Raw genomic sequence first — 18,237 nt, 5'->3', positions numbered from 1 at the left:
GAGTATTGCTTAAAAGCATTATAATAAATATAAGGTGTAGTTTTATTTAAATAGGAATTTATAATTCGAAGATGAACAAAGAAACTATGGATTCCATATATAACTCTACATTTTGGACCAGATGTCCATTTTGTCGAACAGAAGATCAATATTTATCGATTTTTTAAAATCACACAATACCTTGTCCAAAATGTCGAAGATTGTTTACTTTAGAAGAATATCAAGATAACGCCTAGACACAAATTAAAAGATTAAAATAAGAAATCGCAAAACTTCAACAAAAGAACGAAACATCAGAAAAGAAATATAAAAATCTCGAAGATCAGTTTCATGAAAAATCAACAGAAAGCAACAAAGAAATTTGGCGTCTAAAGGACCACAATGAGAAATTACTTTCACAAATAAAAAAGTCCAAGGTTAAGAAAAAAAGACTAAAACAAGAAAATGAAAGTTCTGATAAGGAACTAAAGGAGAATCTATTAGAAAAAGAAAAAGAAAATGTGTGCCTAAAAACCCTTAATAAAAAATTATTAGAGCAAATCAAAAATTTAAAAGATAAAGAAAAAGATACTAAGGACAAAATCAATAATTCAGAAAATGGCGAACTTTCACGTCTAATGAATCATAACCAAGCCTTACTCACGCAAATATAGAAGCTTAAAAGTGACAAGAAATCACTAAATGACAAGCTTAAGTCTCCAGTTGTTTCAATCCAAGTTGAAGATAAAGAAACAAATACCAATTCAGTGAAAATCATAACTCAAGTAAAGGATAAACCTACTGAGGTGAAGACACATGCAGAAGTTGCAGTTCAAACGATGGACATTCAAAATCATGATTCAGTATCCAACTCAACAACAATAGTACTTGAAGGAAATCAGGAAACAACTGTTGGAAAATGTAACTATGTTCGATCTTCAATATGTACTTGAGTCATTGTGTAATGTACTTGTCAAAAGAATAAAGAAAAGAATTATTATTATTATTATTATTGTGACTTAATAAAGCATGGGTTTCATGCTTGGGTCACCATGTTTTAGGTCAAAGTCCCCATTGAGGACTTCTAGAATTTATTCTGAGTCTATAGAGTTATTGTACATTTAAAAATACCCTTCTTAAGCTTTTGAATCATGTAAAAAGGTCAAGTATTGAGTCAAATATGAATTATGTAACCTCCACACCATGTCGGCCTAGAATAAGATCAAGTCGGCCTAAGGACCCTATTCGACCCCACAAGAAGCCTATAAAAGGAAGCACATCGAATTCATTTGGAGCATCATTCTCTCATCAAGTTCAAATTCTCTTGTTGTTGGGCAGAAGTGCAAAGTTCTCTTCTTGCTCGGCAGAAGTGCGAAGTTCTCTTATAGTTGGAAAAAGGTGTGAACTCTATTATTGGGAAGCCAAAGTGAATGTGAGTTTGGGTAAGTCTAAGGTGAAAGGAAAAATCAAAATTTTGGTGCCTCCCTCTTTGAGTTTCGTGTTCTGGATTGGGAGAACGAAGTCTCCTAAGTTCCGTTGTTGTCAGTGGTCGTAAGTTGTTGCCCTAGTCAAAGTTGTTGGAAAGAGATCGAAATTCTGGGAGGTGGACTTGGTGTGGAGGGAAGGTCTTGTCTTGGTCTAAGGTGAAAAATCCCAAAGAATACTATTGAAAGGAAGAATTATCTTGACTGGGTTTTCCCCTCAAGGAGGGTTTTTCCCTGGCATGTGCCTACATCTTGTGTCTATTGTTTTATGTGCTGCTGATTTTGGTAATTGCTTGATGAACAAAAGAAAAAAGATATAAAGAATCGTAATTATAAGAAACATCACAAGTAATTATCAAGAACAAGAAAATCTTTACTGCCTTTCTGACTTTCTAACAACAACCACTAACATGATAAGGGAAATTCCAACCAAAAGAACTATTTATCGACATCTGAATCACAAGAGAAAACTTTCCAATCAACCTACGTACAAGTATCACTCAGAACATAAACGACAAATTTATGTCCCCAAGAATATTGAAGTTTGCAGAATACAGTCCTACAATAACTATTCATCAAAAATTTCTAGAGATTAGAAGATTTCAGAGAAGATTAATCTAGGATGGTCTGATCCATTCTCAGTAAGACAATTTTGTCTATCACTCAGAGCATCATATCATCTTGTATCAACGAAGATGAAAGTTCAGAGACGAGAAGATATTCTCAATAAGCTTTGAGGACAAAGCTTCTTGAAGAGAGAGGCAATGTTATGAATATAATTCATATAAAAATAATAAATATAAATATAAATATAATAATAATTAATTAACTAATGGTTAGTTAGTTAGTAATGAAGAGGCATGTCTTAGAGACATGACCATTCATGAAAAGGCACCTGCTTAGGGTATATAAGCAGACCCTCATTCTCATTTGTAATCATCTCATATCTTACATCAATTCAATATACAGTTACATGTCTTACAATGGACATTTACGTCTTTGAAGTGTTTTAAAGATTTTTGTTGCGTATACGACTTTTGGTCGTTACAGTGACAGATAACCAGTACAAGGTGATGAACGAGGTGATTTAATACAAAGACTGGACTTACTTGGTGCCTAACTCTCAGCTGAGGGAGAAGATTTTGCAAGTTGCCCATGACTCACCACTAATAGGGCACCAGGGGTTCACAAAGACTTATAGGACCATGAGGGAGCATTTGCGTGGAGGGGCCTAAAGGATGACCTTCTACGGCATGTCAAGGAGTGTGACACATGCCAAAGGAACAAGGGTGAGCAGTCACACCCTGTCGGCTTGTTACAGCCTCTTCCTATCCCTGAGGGGAAATGGGAGAGGGTATTGATGAACATCATTACCAAGTTGCCCACGGTACAGGGCAAAGACTACATTTACGTGGTGGTTAATCAGCTAACAAAGTTTGTGCATTTCTTTGCCATCTCAACCTAGTACTCGAACTCACATGTGGCCGAATTGTTTTTCAAGGAGGTGTTTCGGCTACATGGTCTTCTGAAGACCATTGTCAGTGACTGGGACAGCAGGTTCATGGGGGGATTTTGGTAGGAGCTATTCCGACTAGTGGGCACTGAGCTCACTCCGAGCACTAGTTATCACCCTCAAACTAGTGGGCAGACAGAGATAGTTAACAAATGGCTGGAGGGTTACTTGCGTAACTATGTGACGGGCCATTAGCAAGCATGGATACAATGGTTACATTTGGGAGAGTACTGCTACAACACCACATACCACATGTCCATAGGTATGTCCCCATTCCGAGCTCTATACGGTTACAATGCATTGACTTTTGCTGACATAATGTTTGGAGACAGCAAGGCCCCTAGAGCCAAGGATTAGATACAGGAGACCCAAGACATTTTACAGGCTCTCAAGACATGGGGATAGCCCAGAACTAGCAGAAAATTTATGTAGAAAGGCACAGAGTTGAGAGACAGTTTGAGGTAGGGGACTTGGTCTTCTTAAAGCTTCAGCGATACAAGCAATCATCGCTCAAGCACAAGGGGGTCGAGAAGCTCAAGCCTCGTTTCTATGGACCATACAGAGTCACTCGCAGAGATAGGGAGGTGGCATATGAGCTGGAGCTACCCTGGGTAGTCGAGTGCACAACATTTTTCATGTGTCTTGCCTAAAAAAGGCACTGGGACAGGAGGTGACAACAGCTGCAGAGCTACCTCGTACAGATGATGAGGGTCACTTAGTTCTAGAGTTGGAGGCTATTCTGGACACTCGGGAGTGGCGTTTGAGAAACAGGGCCATCAAATTGTTCTTGATTAGATGGAGGAGCCTACCAGATAAGGATACCACTTGGGAAGGGGAGAAAATACTTAAGCATACTTCATTACAGTTGTTTGAGGACAAGCAATGTTTTGGCAGGGAGGACTGTGATATTCCCACTTAGCATTATTGCTAAGTGAAATATCAATTTTGATAAGTTTTGTCTTCATTCATGTTTGCACTTAGGAAATGTGGGTTTAAAGAACCCACATCGATTTTTTATTAAAAGCAAGCCCCAAACATTAGAGGAGGAGAATATTGAGCCCCTAGTGGAGCATGGGGGCCACCCTTGGAGAATTGCAGCCCACATGGAGGAATACGCATGTCGTGGAGGGAAATTCGGTGGGAGGAAATCGAGGTGGGCCCACATGAGTACATTGGAGGCATCTTGCCAAAAAGGAAGGGAAGGCACTCTTTTGGTCATTCAATCATCTATTTAGAAATCGTGTCTTTGACATAGCACGCTTGAGCTGAAGCCAAGTCTGCAAGTGTTGTTTAGCACACGAGTGCCTTTGAGCGAAGATATCAACCCTTGCTTCGGTGGACTTCTAGTGTCAGCCCAAGGAGGGAGTTCTATCCTTTTCCAATTCTTCCAGCAGCGAAGTGGGAGTTTGTGGGGAGGAGACACTAACAGCAGGGCAGGGACTACGCAATTCTTGGAGGAGGCACACTTGGGAGTTAAGGTGTGAAATGAGTTTGGGCCTAAGGTTTTAGGAGGAGTTTGGGAGAGCCTTTGCTTGGAGTTTGCAACTATTTTTGGGGGCATTTGCAACAGGATAGACAAGGGGGCCGAATTTCTTAGCAGCAGAGCCATAGAGGGAAAAGAGGACCGAAATTTCGAGGTCAACAATAGCCCAATTCCTTCGTGGGTTATTCTAGGTATTTTGTGGAGAGTCCGGTGTTAATTTCTCGAAATTTTTTGAGCACTAAAGGAGGTCCTAGCAGCAGATCTTCAAAACCAACAGCTTATTTCTAGGCAGTACAGCGTAGAGGCAGGAGATAGAGCAGCAGCATACCTGAGGGGGATTTCTTATTATTCATTTGGGCTTAGCTAGCTTGACTTGAGCAAGCCCAAGTGCACTCTTTCCAGCACCTAATTTTACCCTCTTCAGATTAATAAAATGGCTCAGCATCGCAATTTTTGGTGCATTTTTGTGGTTTGATTCATGTGTTTAATTTTTGTGGCTTTTGTCTATGTTTACTTTGTTATTTACTATAAAAAATCCCTAGGAATATTACATTCAGCCTTTGTAGCATGGGTTCGTGAACTCATCTCAAGTTCTCATCCCCACGAACCGGGTGTTGCAATAGGTATTTCCCCGATGCACCCATATGAATCGGATTCTTATGTGTAAGAACTCGATACTCAATACTTGTGCCCTGGGTTTGTTTGCTTAAACGGGTTTGTCGAACTTCGAAAATGGGTGCGTGAACCTAAAAATGGGTGGGTTACGGATTCTTATGTGGCATCGGGCAAGAAAAAAAACACTATCTTAGTAAAACATTTCAAATTTAAAGTTCTAAGGTCTTAAAGTCCCATGATTTCGAAAGAAGTACAAGCTTTTTTAATTTCCTTGCCATGATTTTTATCAAAATTCCTATCTCAGTAAAACATTTCAAAAATAAATTTCTAAGGTCTCAAACTCCCATCGTTTCAAAAGTACATCTTTTTTAAATTTCTTTGCCATGAATTAGTTCTTGGATTTTATTTCTTAATGATATAATCACTAATTTAGTAATTAGTAATGCATGCCTCTAACTAAAATATGACATCCTTTTACAGAAATGCCATTAACAAGAAGTCATCTTCAGAAGGATATTTGCATTTAAAAAAACGTAGAAATACCAGAGTGCAAGTCATTTGAAGCCTGGGGGATATATGCACTTAAAAAAATACGTTTTGTTATCTTAAGTGTTCGCTAATTTCCTTGCGTTTCTTCTACTCTGATAAATTTCTCCACAATGTCAATACCCACATAATATAAATGTTTCATCACACTCAACACAACTTCGATACAAGTATTTTATTTATTCAATAGTATCCATATTTGAGGAATGTGTTTTTATGTGTTAAAATTGGTAACGAGGGCCAAACTCCATGTGGGTCATCTTATTTATGGCAGCTGATATTTTTCTTGGATTCCTCTCGTCAAGAAATGTAGGATTGATCTAACGATCATCCGATTCCGACATGATTCATGGAGATATGAATTTATTTGTATTTCTTGACAATTTCTCAAGGTCGGCCAGCAAGTTAAGTTGTTTTGCACAACCCCAGCTAACCTCAACGTTGCATATAAAAGAAGGAAACATTGTGTCTCATTTCACTCACTCTCATCCTCTCGTCTCTTCCTTGTCTCTTGGGCGTACACAAGGAAGGAGGACGTAGATCTCTTGGGCAGCTTTGAAGAAGGACGCAGATCTCAGGGGCATCGTTGTGAGGACGCGGATTAGGGCAGTGAGGACGCAGGAGGGTACAACCATCTCTTTGGGGTGATCTAGGGCTTCTTTGACTAGTGTCTTACCCTCTTTAACTGCGGCTTTGCATGATTTGGACAGCGTTGATTGGTTAGGGCTGGTTGCAGGTTGTTGTAGCTTTCATTTCTGATTTGTCCCTCTTACTTCGATTGTTTTGGGCTGCACATACTTGCTTTTGGAGGCCGAGTTCTCCTAGGATATCTTAAGGTCATTGGTGAGCTGTTTGACCAGCTTTGACCTTGTTGATTTGATTTATGTTGTTGCTGTTATAAATCACAAATTTGTGATATTGTACTATCTCTCTCTCTCTCTGCTGAATTATTGAAGAATATAGAAGAATTGATCAAAGGGTTTCCCCACATTGGGGTTTGTCCCTGGCTAGCCACCACATCTTGTGTCTCTTGTCTTGGCTTGTCTTCTGTCAATTTTATTTATGTTCTATCATCATTTTACTTATATGTTAATGTGATTGCTATACTGAGAATTGACATTGGGCTAATAAGAAGAATTGAAGTAAATTGCTCTAAGCATAGAACATGCCATAATTTAAAATTATGGTTTAGAGTTCTTTAAACATATATATTAATTTTATAATCTACTTCGGTTTTCTTCTTGAAGGGAGTTATTGTCTTCATTTCAATATGTAAATTGCAATTTCCACTTCATATCAAATTTGAAATTTCAAAGTAAATGTTCATGTTTAAGTCTTTAAATGATTTATTTTTCTTGTTGTAAGTTGGAAGATTTCAAAATTCATATATATTATAATTTATAAAATATATAATATATATGAATTATAATATACCCCCAATGAACCCACGTACCTTGTTTCAAAAAGTGACACACACCATCCCCGAACACATGTTTCCTGGCAACATAGGTTTCAGTTGTTTTTCAAAGGCATTCCATACAATGAAATGTTTTTAAGACACTAAAACATACTTCCAACACCTCAGAGAGGAGTTTGCAGTGATCTAAGTTCTCACTTTAAGAAATGCACATATATGCTCTACCAAGGGCCGATGCACAACCAGACATGGAGACCTTTCTTCTAGCTTTCAAGGAACTGTCCCTGTTTGTACCCTGTCATATATTTTTTGTTAACATAAGTAACAAATTAAAATTAAAATTAATATAAAAAAGAAACAAAATAAAACAGTCCACCATGTTGGAAACCCCAATGTGTTGATTTGTGTAGCTTGGGAGGTACTCCCGCAACCCCTAGGGTACTGGGTTTGTGAGGCACAAAAGTGATTTGTGGGCAGCGTACCCAAACAGTGGGTTTTGTACCTAAAGTTGTGGGCACAAAACCAAGTAGAGAAATTGATATTTTATTCATTGAGAGCATGCGGGGCACCCTTGAAGGGCTAAGGGGAAACTATGGCTTCAATAATGTGGCAAAGATTAAATGAAATGAATATTTACTCCTTGAGAAATTGGTGTTTAAGCAAATGGATTAGGTAGGCTTGAAATGTCATGACCCATGGTGAGATGTAAACCCACCTTGACCACTATAAGAAGGGGGGGAAGATTTGCTCATTCAGGATCATCCAAGGCAATCATTTGAATAGAAGAAGGGTAGTCGTAGACCTTGAGGAGAACCGAGATGGAGAAATTATGAGCAAGATAAAGTCTCTAGAAGAGGTTTGAATCTTCTGTGCATTTCTGAGCAAACCGAATTGAAGGACAGGTTGACCGAGGGTTTTGGAGAGACTGTTCTGTCCATGGAGGGGCAGAGTTCTGTCACTTGTTTTTGTGATGGTTGAAGCCCTAATTCATCTACTACAAGCAGGTCGAGGCCTCAGTGTGGCTAGTAAAAGGGGCTGAAAATCTCAGATTGTGGACAAACCTAAGGTAGGGCAGTATAAGTGTCTCAGTTGTTGGGACAGATCTCTCTGTGTAAGGTTGAGCTCTGCGTGAAGCTTGGAAAGAAGGTAAGAAGTGTCGTAGGTTGCAGATGAGATCCCTTTGTTCCGTGTTGGATGATTGTAGGGAATTGATGCTGGAAAGAAGGCCTAATGTACAGTAATTTAGTGGAGATTAGATTGACATTGGGCTAATAAGAAGAATTGATGTAAATTGCTCTAAGCATAGAACATACCATAATTTAACATGGTATCAGAACTGAGGTGAAGACAAAGCCCAAGCAAGAGCAAGAGCAATCACCAAAGACAGTTGGAAAAAGTCAAAAGGCTTCATGGGCTCCTCATCGCACTTCCCCGTCAAAGACAAGTTCCATGAGAAGTCTGACTATCACAGATGGAAGATGTCTCTTGATCTGACATTGGAAGAGCAAGAAGTGTTGGACTATGTGAGAGGCAGAATTACGGAGCCTCCATCAAATACACCAACTGCTACAAGGAACAAGTACACTAAGGGTGAAATCAAAGCAAAGAAGATCATCCGGGACTCTATTGACAAGTGTCTGGTGGACTACGTTTCCGAGCTGAACACCTCCAACAAGATCTACGATAGACTGGTAAGATTGTTTAAAGTTAGTGATGCAAATCATGTTTTGTTCCTCAAAAATAAGTTGAAGGATATTAAGAAGGGCAAAGACGAGGATATTCAATCCTACTTCTTAAGGATCACTGAGATCAAGAATGATCTCTTATCGATCGGAGAAGTCATTGCTGACAAGGAACTGACTATCATTACTCTCGGAGGGCTCCCGTCCAAATGCTATGTATTTAGAACCAATCTTCTCAACAATGATCGAATTTCGGGATTTGAGGAATTGATGGCGAGATGCATTCAAGAAGAGACAAGGATGGTAGAGCAAGAAATGCCTTCAAGCAAAGGCAACCCCATTGTTTTCTCCTCTCAAGCTAAAAGGAGAAATAATTATGGGTCTAAATTCAAAGGAAAGGCCGGATTGAAGGATGGAAGGAAGGGATGATGCTTCGCTTGCAATAAATTTGGCCACTATGCGAGGGAGTGTCAAAATAGGAAGGACACATCTCATGACGATGATCAAAATCACTCCCAGGGCAACTCCAACCACAATCAAAGGAATGGCAGGTTCAATGGCAAAGGAAAGAGGAATGTCGGAAATCAAGGAAGTGGCCAACCCTCCAAGAAATCAAGGAACTCCAGGTATGAAACAAATGTTGTTAACAATAATCAAGATGAATATTATCTGATATCAGCCCTCTCCACTACCTCTCCTCCAGACTCGTTGGGCAATTGGCTTATTGATAGTGGTGCCTCAAGGCACTTCACTGGTTACAAGGAAGCTCTCTCTAACCTAATAGAGAAGGAGATAAACTTGGCGATTATTCTTGGAGACAATTCCACCTATCCCGTAAAGGGTGTAGGGAATGTTACTCTTCAATTAAATCAAGGTAACACGATTCATTTGCAAGAAGTTCTATATGTACCTGATCTCAAGAAGAACCTGGTGTCCATTTCGGCAATGGAGGACAAAGGCTACAAGGTGGCCTTCATCGATGGCAAGGTACATGTGTGGAAAAAGAATTTCAAAGATGCTTTCACTCTTGGGTTTTGGGTTGACTCTTTATATCAAGTTGGAGGATGTCCATTGGGAGTCATGTCTTGCGACACAACTCTACAGTCTGAACTATGGCACCGGAGGTATGCCCACCTTCATTATAAGGCTCTACCCGATGTGAGACAAATGGTGACCAGAATGCCCAAGTTTAAAGTAGAGCAAGAAGGTGTACGTCCGGGACGTGCCAAAGGGAAGCTTAAAAGGGGACCATTCCCCTCAAGCCATAGCAAGACCTCTGACATTTTGCAGTTGGTTCACTCCGACATATCTGGTATGATGCCTGTGAACTCTTTGGGAGGATATCTATATTATCTCACTTTTATAGATGATTGCTCTCGCAAGACTTGGATATACTTCTTGAAAAAGAAGGATGAAGTGTTCTCCTGGTTCCGTCACTTCAAAGCCTTGATCGAGAATCAAACCAATAAGAAGATCAAGATCTTAAGGACTAATAATGGGACCGAGTATGAATCTAATGAGTTCCATGACTTTTGCAAACAAGCTGGCATTAAGAGGGGGACCACAAGACCATACACTCCTGAGCAGAATGGTGTGGTGGAAAGGAAGAATCGTATGATTATGGAAGTTGTTCGTTCCATGCTCCATGATCAAAGGCTTCCGAAGTTTCTATGGGCCGAAGCTGCAAATACCGCCGTATATGTTCAAAATTGATGCCTTCATCAAGCATTAGATTTCAAGACTCCTGAAGAGATGTTCACTGGTAAGAAACTTGATGTCTCTCATTTTAGAATTTTTGGAAGTCCCATATATTTTCATGTGCTGAAAGAGAAAAGAAACAAATTGGGTGCATCTGGAAAGAAGGGAATCTTCGTGGGATATAGCGAAAATTCTAAGGGCTATAGAATCTATGTGGTTGGTCAAAGAGAAGTAGAGACAACTCATGATGTCACCTTTGACGAAGATATGGCTCTTAGCAAGGTTGACAATCTTCCTATTCTAAGGAAAGATAAAGAAGTTGACACCCAGAAGCCGGATGAGAAGGAAGATGAGATGGTGCCCAATGTGGAAGAACCTATGGATCCTATTGATCCCCCTCCGCAAGAGCCTTCCTCTTCTAGGAAGAGGCCCTCATGGCTTAGGGGGACACTTGATGATGCTGAAGGACATATTGCACCCAGAGGGACTTTCATTGAAAGTAAGAAGTCGACCAAGTATCAGGGATACTTGACCATCATGAGCACCATCATTCAAAATGAGCCTTCATCGTTCAAAGAAGCCATGAAGCATCAAGTATGGAAGGATGCTATGAATGAGGAATACGAGTCCATCATGAAAAACGATGTCTGAGATGTGGTCCCCAAACCCCAAGACAAAACAGTTGTCACCACGAAGTGGCTCTACAAAATAAAGCATGGAGCTGATGGGAGTGCTGAAAAATATAAGGCTCGCTTTGTTGCTCGAGGCTTCTCTCAAAAGGAAGGTGTAGATTATGATGAGATATTTGCACCTGTTGCCCGATACACCACCATCCGCTCGATCATAGCCCTTGTTGCTTCGCAAGGATGGAAACTACATCAAATGGATGTCAACACTGCATTCTTGCATGGTTCGATTAAAGAGGAAGTCTATGTGGAAAAACCCGAGGGGTTTGAGATTCACAATCGAGAATCTCAAGTGTGCAGGTTGAAGAAAGCTCTCTATGGGCTGAAGCAAGCACCCCGAGCTTGGTACGAGAGGATCAATAGCGACTTGATGAAGCTAGGATTCACTAGGAGTGAAGCCGGTCCAAACCTTTACTTTAAGGTTGAGGATGATAAGCCTCTCATACTGGTGTTGTATGTTGACGACCTCTTCATGACAAGTGCAGACCCTCTCATTCACAAATGTAAGAGGGAGTTGGCTTTCGAATTTGAGATGAAGGACCTATGACCGATGCACTATTTCCTAGGGCTGGAGGTCTGGTAGAAGCCAGGAGAGATTTTCCTATCTCAAGGAAAATACGTGGTGAAGATATTGGAGAGATTTGGTATGGTGGACTGCAAGCCCGTGACTACCCTGATGGAGCTTAACTTCAAGAAGTTATGCGGTAGTGTTGTCGGACCTGCTTTGGGAAATGCTTTTGAGTATCGTCAACTCATAGGAGCATTGATGTTCTTAGTGTACTCCCGTCCGAATATATGTTTTGCAATCAACACGTTGAGCCAATATATGGTTGAGCCTCATCACTCAAATTGGATTGGTGCCAAGAATCTTCTGAGGTATCTTCGAGGCACAATCACTCATGAGTTGAGATACATTGTCGGAGATGTGAGGCTACATGGATATTCCGATGCTAATTGGGCAAGCAGTGTGGTGGACCGAAAGAGCACTTCCGAGTGTTGTTTCTCTTTGGGTTCTGCCTCGATATCCTGGATGAGCAAGAAGCAGAGGTCGATGGCTTTGAGCACCATTGGGGTAGAGTACATTGCTACGAGTATGGCCTCCTGTGAAGCTGCCTGGTTGAGGAAGATCTTCAGTGAGTTGTTTGAACATACATTGGATACTACTGTGATCCTTTGCGACAACCAGAGTGGGATTCGTTTATCCAAGGATCCTGTATTTCATGATCGCTCCAAGCACATCGATATCAGGTACCACTTTATCTGGGATATGGTACAGCGAGGAGCAATAAGGTTCCACCATATTGGGACAGATGAGCAAGTCGCCGACATTCTGACGAAGCCCCTGGGAAAGGTCAAATTCTTGACTTTCTGAGAACGACTAGGAGTCATTGAGAGACCCTCTTATGAGGGTCCTATATGATGCATACATTGAGCTCTGGGAGCTCCGGGGGTCTTCGGGTACTTCTTGGAGCAACAAGCGACGATAGGTTGACTCACCCTCCCCTAGAGGTGCATTGCGTACAGGGAGAATGGTTCAACCTTCCCCTATGATACCCTGTGGTGACATGTAGGCAAGATGAGTGGTTCATCCTTCTCCTACCGAGACATCCTACCCATGCAGTCTGGGACTCATGGGAAGTACCTTTCATATGGCCAATGAGTAGGGAAATGAAGATAGGGACCATAGTATTACCGATGGACACATCATGTATCTACCGTACTCCCTATGCTAGGATGACATTGATCTGGGATCAATTGGAACTAACTTCGGGTCAGTAAGAGTAATATAACTCACTCTCTTTTGGAACTCATCTAGGATTAGTAAGAGTGGTATGACACACTCTCTTCATTGGGACTGACTTCGGGTCAGCAAGAGCACTATTGAGCACTCTCTTTTACCTGGGACTGACATTGGGTAAATAGAGGATGGTATGACACATTCTCGATCATCTCTTCTTTTTCATAGTTAAGCAGAGTCGCACAGTGCAGGGCAGTGCATTTGATAGCAGAGATAGTACCGACAAACAGATGGATTAGCAAATGGAGTTCTCCATAGTTGAGAGGGAGTGTTAAAATTGGCAACTAGGGCCAAACTCAATGTGGGTCATCTTATTTATGGTAGCTGATATTTTTCTTGGATTCCTCTCGTCAAGAGGTGTAGGATTGATCTAAAGATCATCCAATTCTGACATGTATTCATGGAGATATGAATTTATTTGTATTTCTTGACAATTTGTCAAGGTCAACCAGCAAGTTAAGTTGTGTTGCACACCCCCAGCTAACCTCAACGTTGCATATAAAAGGAGACATTGTGTCTCATTTCACTCACTCTCATCCTCTCATCTCTTCCTTGTCTCTTGGGTATACACAAGGAAGGAGGATGCAGATCTCTTGGGCAGCTTTGAAGAAGGATGCAGATCTCTAGGGCATCATTGTGAGGACGCAGATTAGGGCAGCGAGGACGCAAGGAAGTAAATGTTCATGTTTAAGTCTTTAAATGATTTATTTTTCTTGTTGTAAGTTGGAAGATTTCAAAATTCATATATATTATAATTTATAAAATATATAATATATATGAATTATAATATACACCTAATGAACCCGCGTACCTTGTTTCAAAAAGTGACACACCCATCCCCAAACCCATGTTTCCTGGCAACATAGGTTTCAGCCGTTTTCCAAAGGCATTCCATACAAGGAAATGTTTTTAAGACACTCGAACATACTTCCAACACCTCAGGGAGGAGTTTGCAGTGATCTAAGTTCTCACTTTAAGAAATGCACATATATGCTCTACCAAGGGCCGATGCACAACCAGACATGGAGACCTTTCTTCTAGCTTTCAGGGAACTGTCCCTGTTTGTACCCTGTCATATATTTGTTGTTAACACAAGTAACAAATAAAAATTAAAATTAATATAAAAAATAAATAAAATAAAACAGTCCCCTATGTTGGAAACCCCAATGTGTTGATTTGTGTAGCTTGGAGGTACTCCCACAACCCCTAGGGTACTGGGTTTGTGAGGCACAAAAGTGATTTGTGGGCAGTGTACCAAAACAGTGGGTTTTGTACCTAAAGTTGTGGGCACAAAACCAAGTAGAGAATTTGATATTTTATTCATTGAGAGCATGCGGGGCACCCTTGAAGGGCTAAGGGGCAACTATGGCTTCAATAATGTGGCAAAGATTAAATGAAATGAATATTTACTCCTCGAGAAATTGGTGTTTAAGCAAATGGATTAGGTAGGCTTGAGTGAAATGTCATGACCCTTGGTGAGATGTAAACCCACCTTGAACACTATAAGAAGGGGAGAAGATTTGCTCATTGAGGATCATCCAAGGCAATCATTCATTTGTGAATAGAAAAAGGGTAGCCACAGAACTTGAGGAGAGCCGAGCTGGAGAAATTCTGAGCAAGATAAATTCTCTAGAAGAGGTCAGAATCTTCTGTGCATTTCTGAGCAGACCGAATTGAAGGATGGATTGACCGAGGGTTTTGGAGAGACTGTTCTGTCCATGGAGGGGCAGAGTTCTGTCACTTGTTTTTGTGAGCGCTGAAGCCCTAATTCATCTACTACAGGAAGGCCAAGGCCTCAGCATGGTTGGTAAAAGGGGACAAAAATCTCAGATTGTGGACAGACCTAAGGTAGGGCAGTATAGGTGTCTCAGCTGTTGGGACAGATCCCTCTGTGTAAGGCTGAGCTCTGCATGAAGCTTGGAAAGAAGGTAAGAAGTGTCGTAGGTTGCAGATGAGTTCCCTCTGTTCTGTGTTGGATGATTGTAGGGAATTGATGCTGGAAAGAAGGCCTAATGTACAGTAATTTAGTGGAGATTAGATCACTGTGTTGAGGACCCTTCTTATGCCCAAGTTCTGTGATATTGTTGGAGCAACATCACTAATAGGAGGCAGCATTGTGCAAGCCCTAAGTGCATCAGTATAGTTGAATGTGGGCTGATTGTAAGAAGCTCTAGGTTGTGTGACAAAGGAGCAGACTTGTCACTGTGTAGGGGCAGCCTTAGAAGACCCTATGAACAGTGTCTTTTGGAGCAGCTAAAAGTAATGTTGGAGGGCAGATTGTTGAGCCCTAGAACAGTCATCCTTGGAGGAGCAAAGTGACTGTAAGTGGGCAGCTTGGAAGACCTAAGATCAGTCATCCTTGGAGCAGCAGGAGTGATTGGTAGAGGCAGATTGGTCAGCTGGAGATGCAAGCATTCTAAAGTTGCAGAAGTCTTGTGAGCAGAAGAAGACGTGGCAAAGGACCTGCCAGAAGTGTTCAAAGTACGTGGACCAAAAGGGCTGAGTTGAGTGCTCTCTCAGCAAGTAAGTCAAATGTACTTTGTTCAGGGTAGATTGGTAGTCATAAGTTGTTAACTCCACGCCCTAGTTGTTCTTGTATTAGGGCTAATCATAAGGACCATGATCCCTGGTGCAGAAGCTCTATGTTGTACGTTTTCACTGTTGTACGTTTTCCTTTGTGCAAAGCGCTAGTGTTGTGGTTTTTCAGTGTGTTTATGATCGTGTTCTTAGACTTAAACCTGATTCTGATGTGCCGAGGAAAAATCAACACAATGTTTCCTAAAATTTGGGGGATGTGTCCAGACTCCACACATCTCTGTATGCATTCCACATCCACCAGTCCCAGAAACTTGGTGGAACATTGCATAAAATGAACCAGTTGAGATAATTTAAGAAACCATGCCAGCGAATTCTCAGTGTACTACCCAGATTCATTCACCATATAAAAACCTTGTGATATCACAATATTATGGCACCCTAAACTTAAAATCTCATAGAAAACAATAAGAAAACTGGCTGGTAAGAAGAGAACTATAAACAAATTAACCAGGAATGTCCATAGGATTGATGCAGCTTATGCAACTCACAGAGAAAAAAACTCCTTTTGACCAAATAATAACAAAATGCAATTGTATTTTCCTAACAGTAAACAAAGCATGCAGAAGGCATTGCATTTACGTAGGTAGTGAAGCAGCCTTTTCCCGCATGCGCTGGATGAAGCGTCCATTGTGGAAACTCCTTCCAGCTATATCTGCATGGTGGTTTTCTAACGGATATGCCACTTTAGTATCTTTTCCTTCCTTGAATAAAGCATACCCAAATATACACTGGGCATCAATTCCTTCAACACAATCTGCGTATGAGTAAGAAGTATATAAGCATGTTGACAGTATATATAGAAAAAAAAAAACAATCAAAGCCCTCTTTTTCCTCGTTAATCAAGCTCAAATAGAAAACTTTAAATTATCATGGGCTTCGCAGGCTTCTAATCATCAGAAAACAGTAAACACCTAGCTACATGATAAACCAAATTTCAGACTGACCTAGATGCAATATTGATCAATCAGCTTTGTTGATAAATTGACCAATCTTTTTGAAATTGACTCAATTTAAGAAAAAAAAAAAGAGGATATAAGAATCAGCTTGACAAGATAATGAAGTCTTCCAACTAAAAGGTTAGAGCAATCACACATTGTTTCAAGTATGCAACCAAAACACTTACCTTGAAGTCCCAGCTCAATCAATTTCAAATATCCACCTGGCTGTAAAAGTTCCCCTACAATCCTGTCAGGCTCACTCAAGTCTCTCTCAATTACATGTATACGTCTTCCATCCTGCAATGGTTAGTAGAAAAATAAGAAAAGTCAGCTAGGGGTCATCATTTGCCCAATATAACTGCTCAGTTGATTCTCCGCTCCCACACATGAATGTTTATTTTTACAATTCTCTTTGCTAAAGACAAGGGAATGTTACATCATCTAACACTCCCAAATTTACTTTTACTGATTTTAAATATAAAATGTACATGCAACCTAGAAAATCCATAAACAAAATCCTTTCCCTGAATACAGTAAACAATATTGAAAACACTCCTGGGTGTGGAAGCTGGTTACGGTGCAGAAAATATAGGAAAAAGCATACTAATTGCATTGATAAATTTTGTACCATTTAAAATTTTTATGCCTGCAAGTGCATATATAATTTTCTGTGTTTGCTTTTTTCAGATCAAATATTCCACAATTGTTTTCTAAGAAAGCTTAGCATGACAAAAAAAGGCAAATGCACACAAAAACATCACGTGAAAAATATTTAACTTCACACATTTTTCAGGACCATCCCTCTCCAGAATGGTCCCACCCAAGACGCTCCCAATGATGCTATACACACACCCCTCATTTACGGAGCATATTTATTGCATGCTGGAACTGTAACAGGATGGTTTGGTCTTCTCCTGGGACTCTTCAATATATGTGATTGACAATCATCACCTCATATATCTAAGTTCTAACATAGATGCTCAAGAACTTGAAAGGGCTCTCTGTTGCCTCAAAATCTAGCAGGCCTTGTGAGAGGCCTCACAAGGCAAAAGCCAGACCAAGATGTAACAATGAGGTGGATTGCCATTGTCACCTCAACAATCCTCCTCCTACTCTTTAGTGGAATTTCACCACATGGGAGACTTCCCGGTATTCACCTAAAGAGTATTCTAAGTCAATTGGCTCAAGGTGTATGTGTGAGAGGCTAATTAAGGTACTTATTAGACGGACGGGGGCACAAATTCTCTATGTGGTGGAACAGCGTACCACAAACAATGCTTGATACTTTGGGTTTCAAGGTGTAGTTCAACAATGGAATATCTAGACATGCAAACATCAAGAAAAGGTTTACTAATGATGAAATCAACAAGAAGAGATGGCAAACCTTCAAGATAAGCCCTCAGTTGAAGCCTTAAATAAGCTTAGGGTTTTATAAGGCACAAATTGCCTAGGTGGATAATGTCAGCCATAATAGGGCAAATTTCACCATGGGAAAAGCTAGATTTTGAGTTTATAAGATCAATCAAGGTGAGATCAAGGCAAGATAGCCTCATCATCTTCCTTCTAAAGGCCCTAGTTTAATTCGGCCCTATGCCCCACTAGCAGCTTGCCTTAAAGGGCTTAGGAAGATAAATAAGAAGGAAAAGATGAAGTTTTAACGAATTTTGACCACCACAAGCATCCCCGATTCCTTTCCCTACATGGGCGATGGAGTGTTTAGGGCTAAATTTAAGAGATATCAAATCTGCGCATGCAGTAAGGGAGAAACCCCTAGTTTGCAAACCCTATCCTTTTATGAGA

General features: G+C 40.5%; 1 protein-coding gene across 1 annotated transcript in view; it reads right to left on the bottom strand.

Moving 5' to 3' along the window:
- LOC149238418 (squalene monooxygenase SE1-like) overlaps nucleotides 1-18,237 on the bottom strand; it is a 201,936-nt gene that overhangs the window by 130,252 nt on the left and 53,447 nt on the right. Inside the window, exons 2-3 of the mRNA XM_089369558.1 lie at nucleotides 16,623-16,734; nucleotides 16,078-16,253 (exon numbers count right to left, since the gene is read on the bottom strand). Of these exons, the coding sequence (XP_089225684.1) occupies nucleotides 16,078-16,253; nucleotides 16,623-16,734 (288 nt within the window). The remainder of the gene's footprint in view (nucleotides 1-16,077; nucleotides 16,254-16,622; nucleotides 16,735-18,237) is intronic.

This window comes from Pinus tabuliformis, chromosome 8 (assembly GCF_031772625.1).
Source record: "Pinus tabuliformis cultivar Carrire ecotype Pingquan chromosome 8, CPIR1, whole genome shotgun sequence".
In the NCBI taxonomy this organism is placed as follows: Eukaryota; Viridiplantae; Streptophyta; class Pinopsida; order Pinales; family Pinaceae; genus Pinus; species Pinus tabuliformis.
The sequence above is the reverse complement of the archived record's forward strand: the minus strand, read 5'-3'. Positions and strand labels throughout refer to the sequence as shown.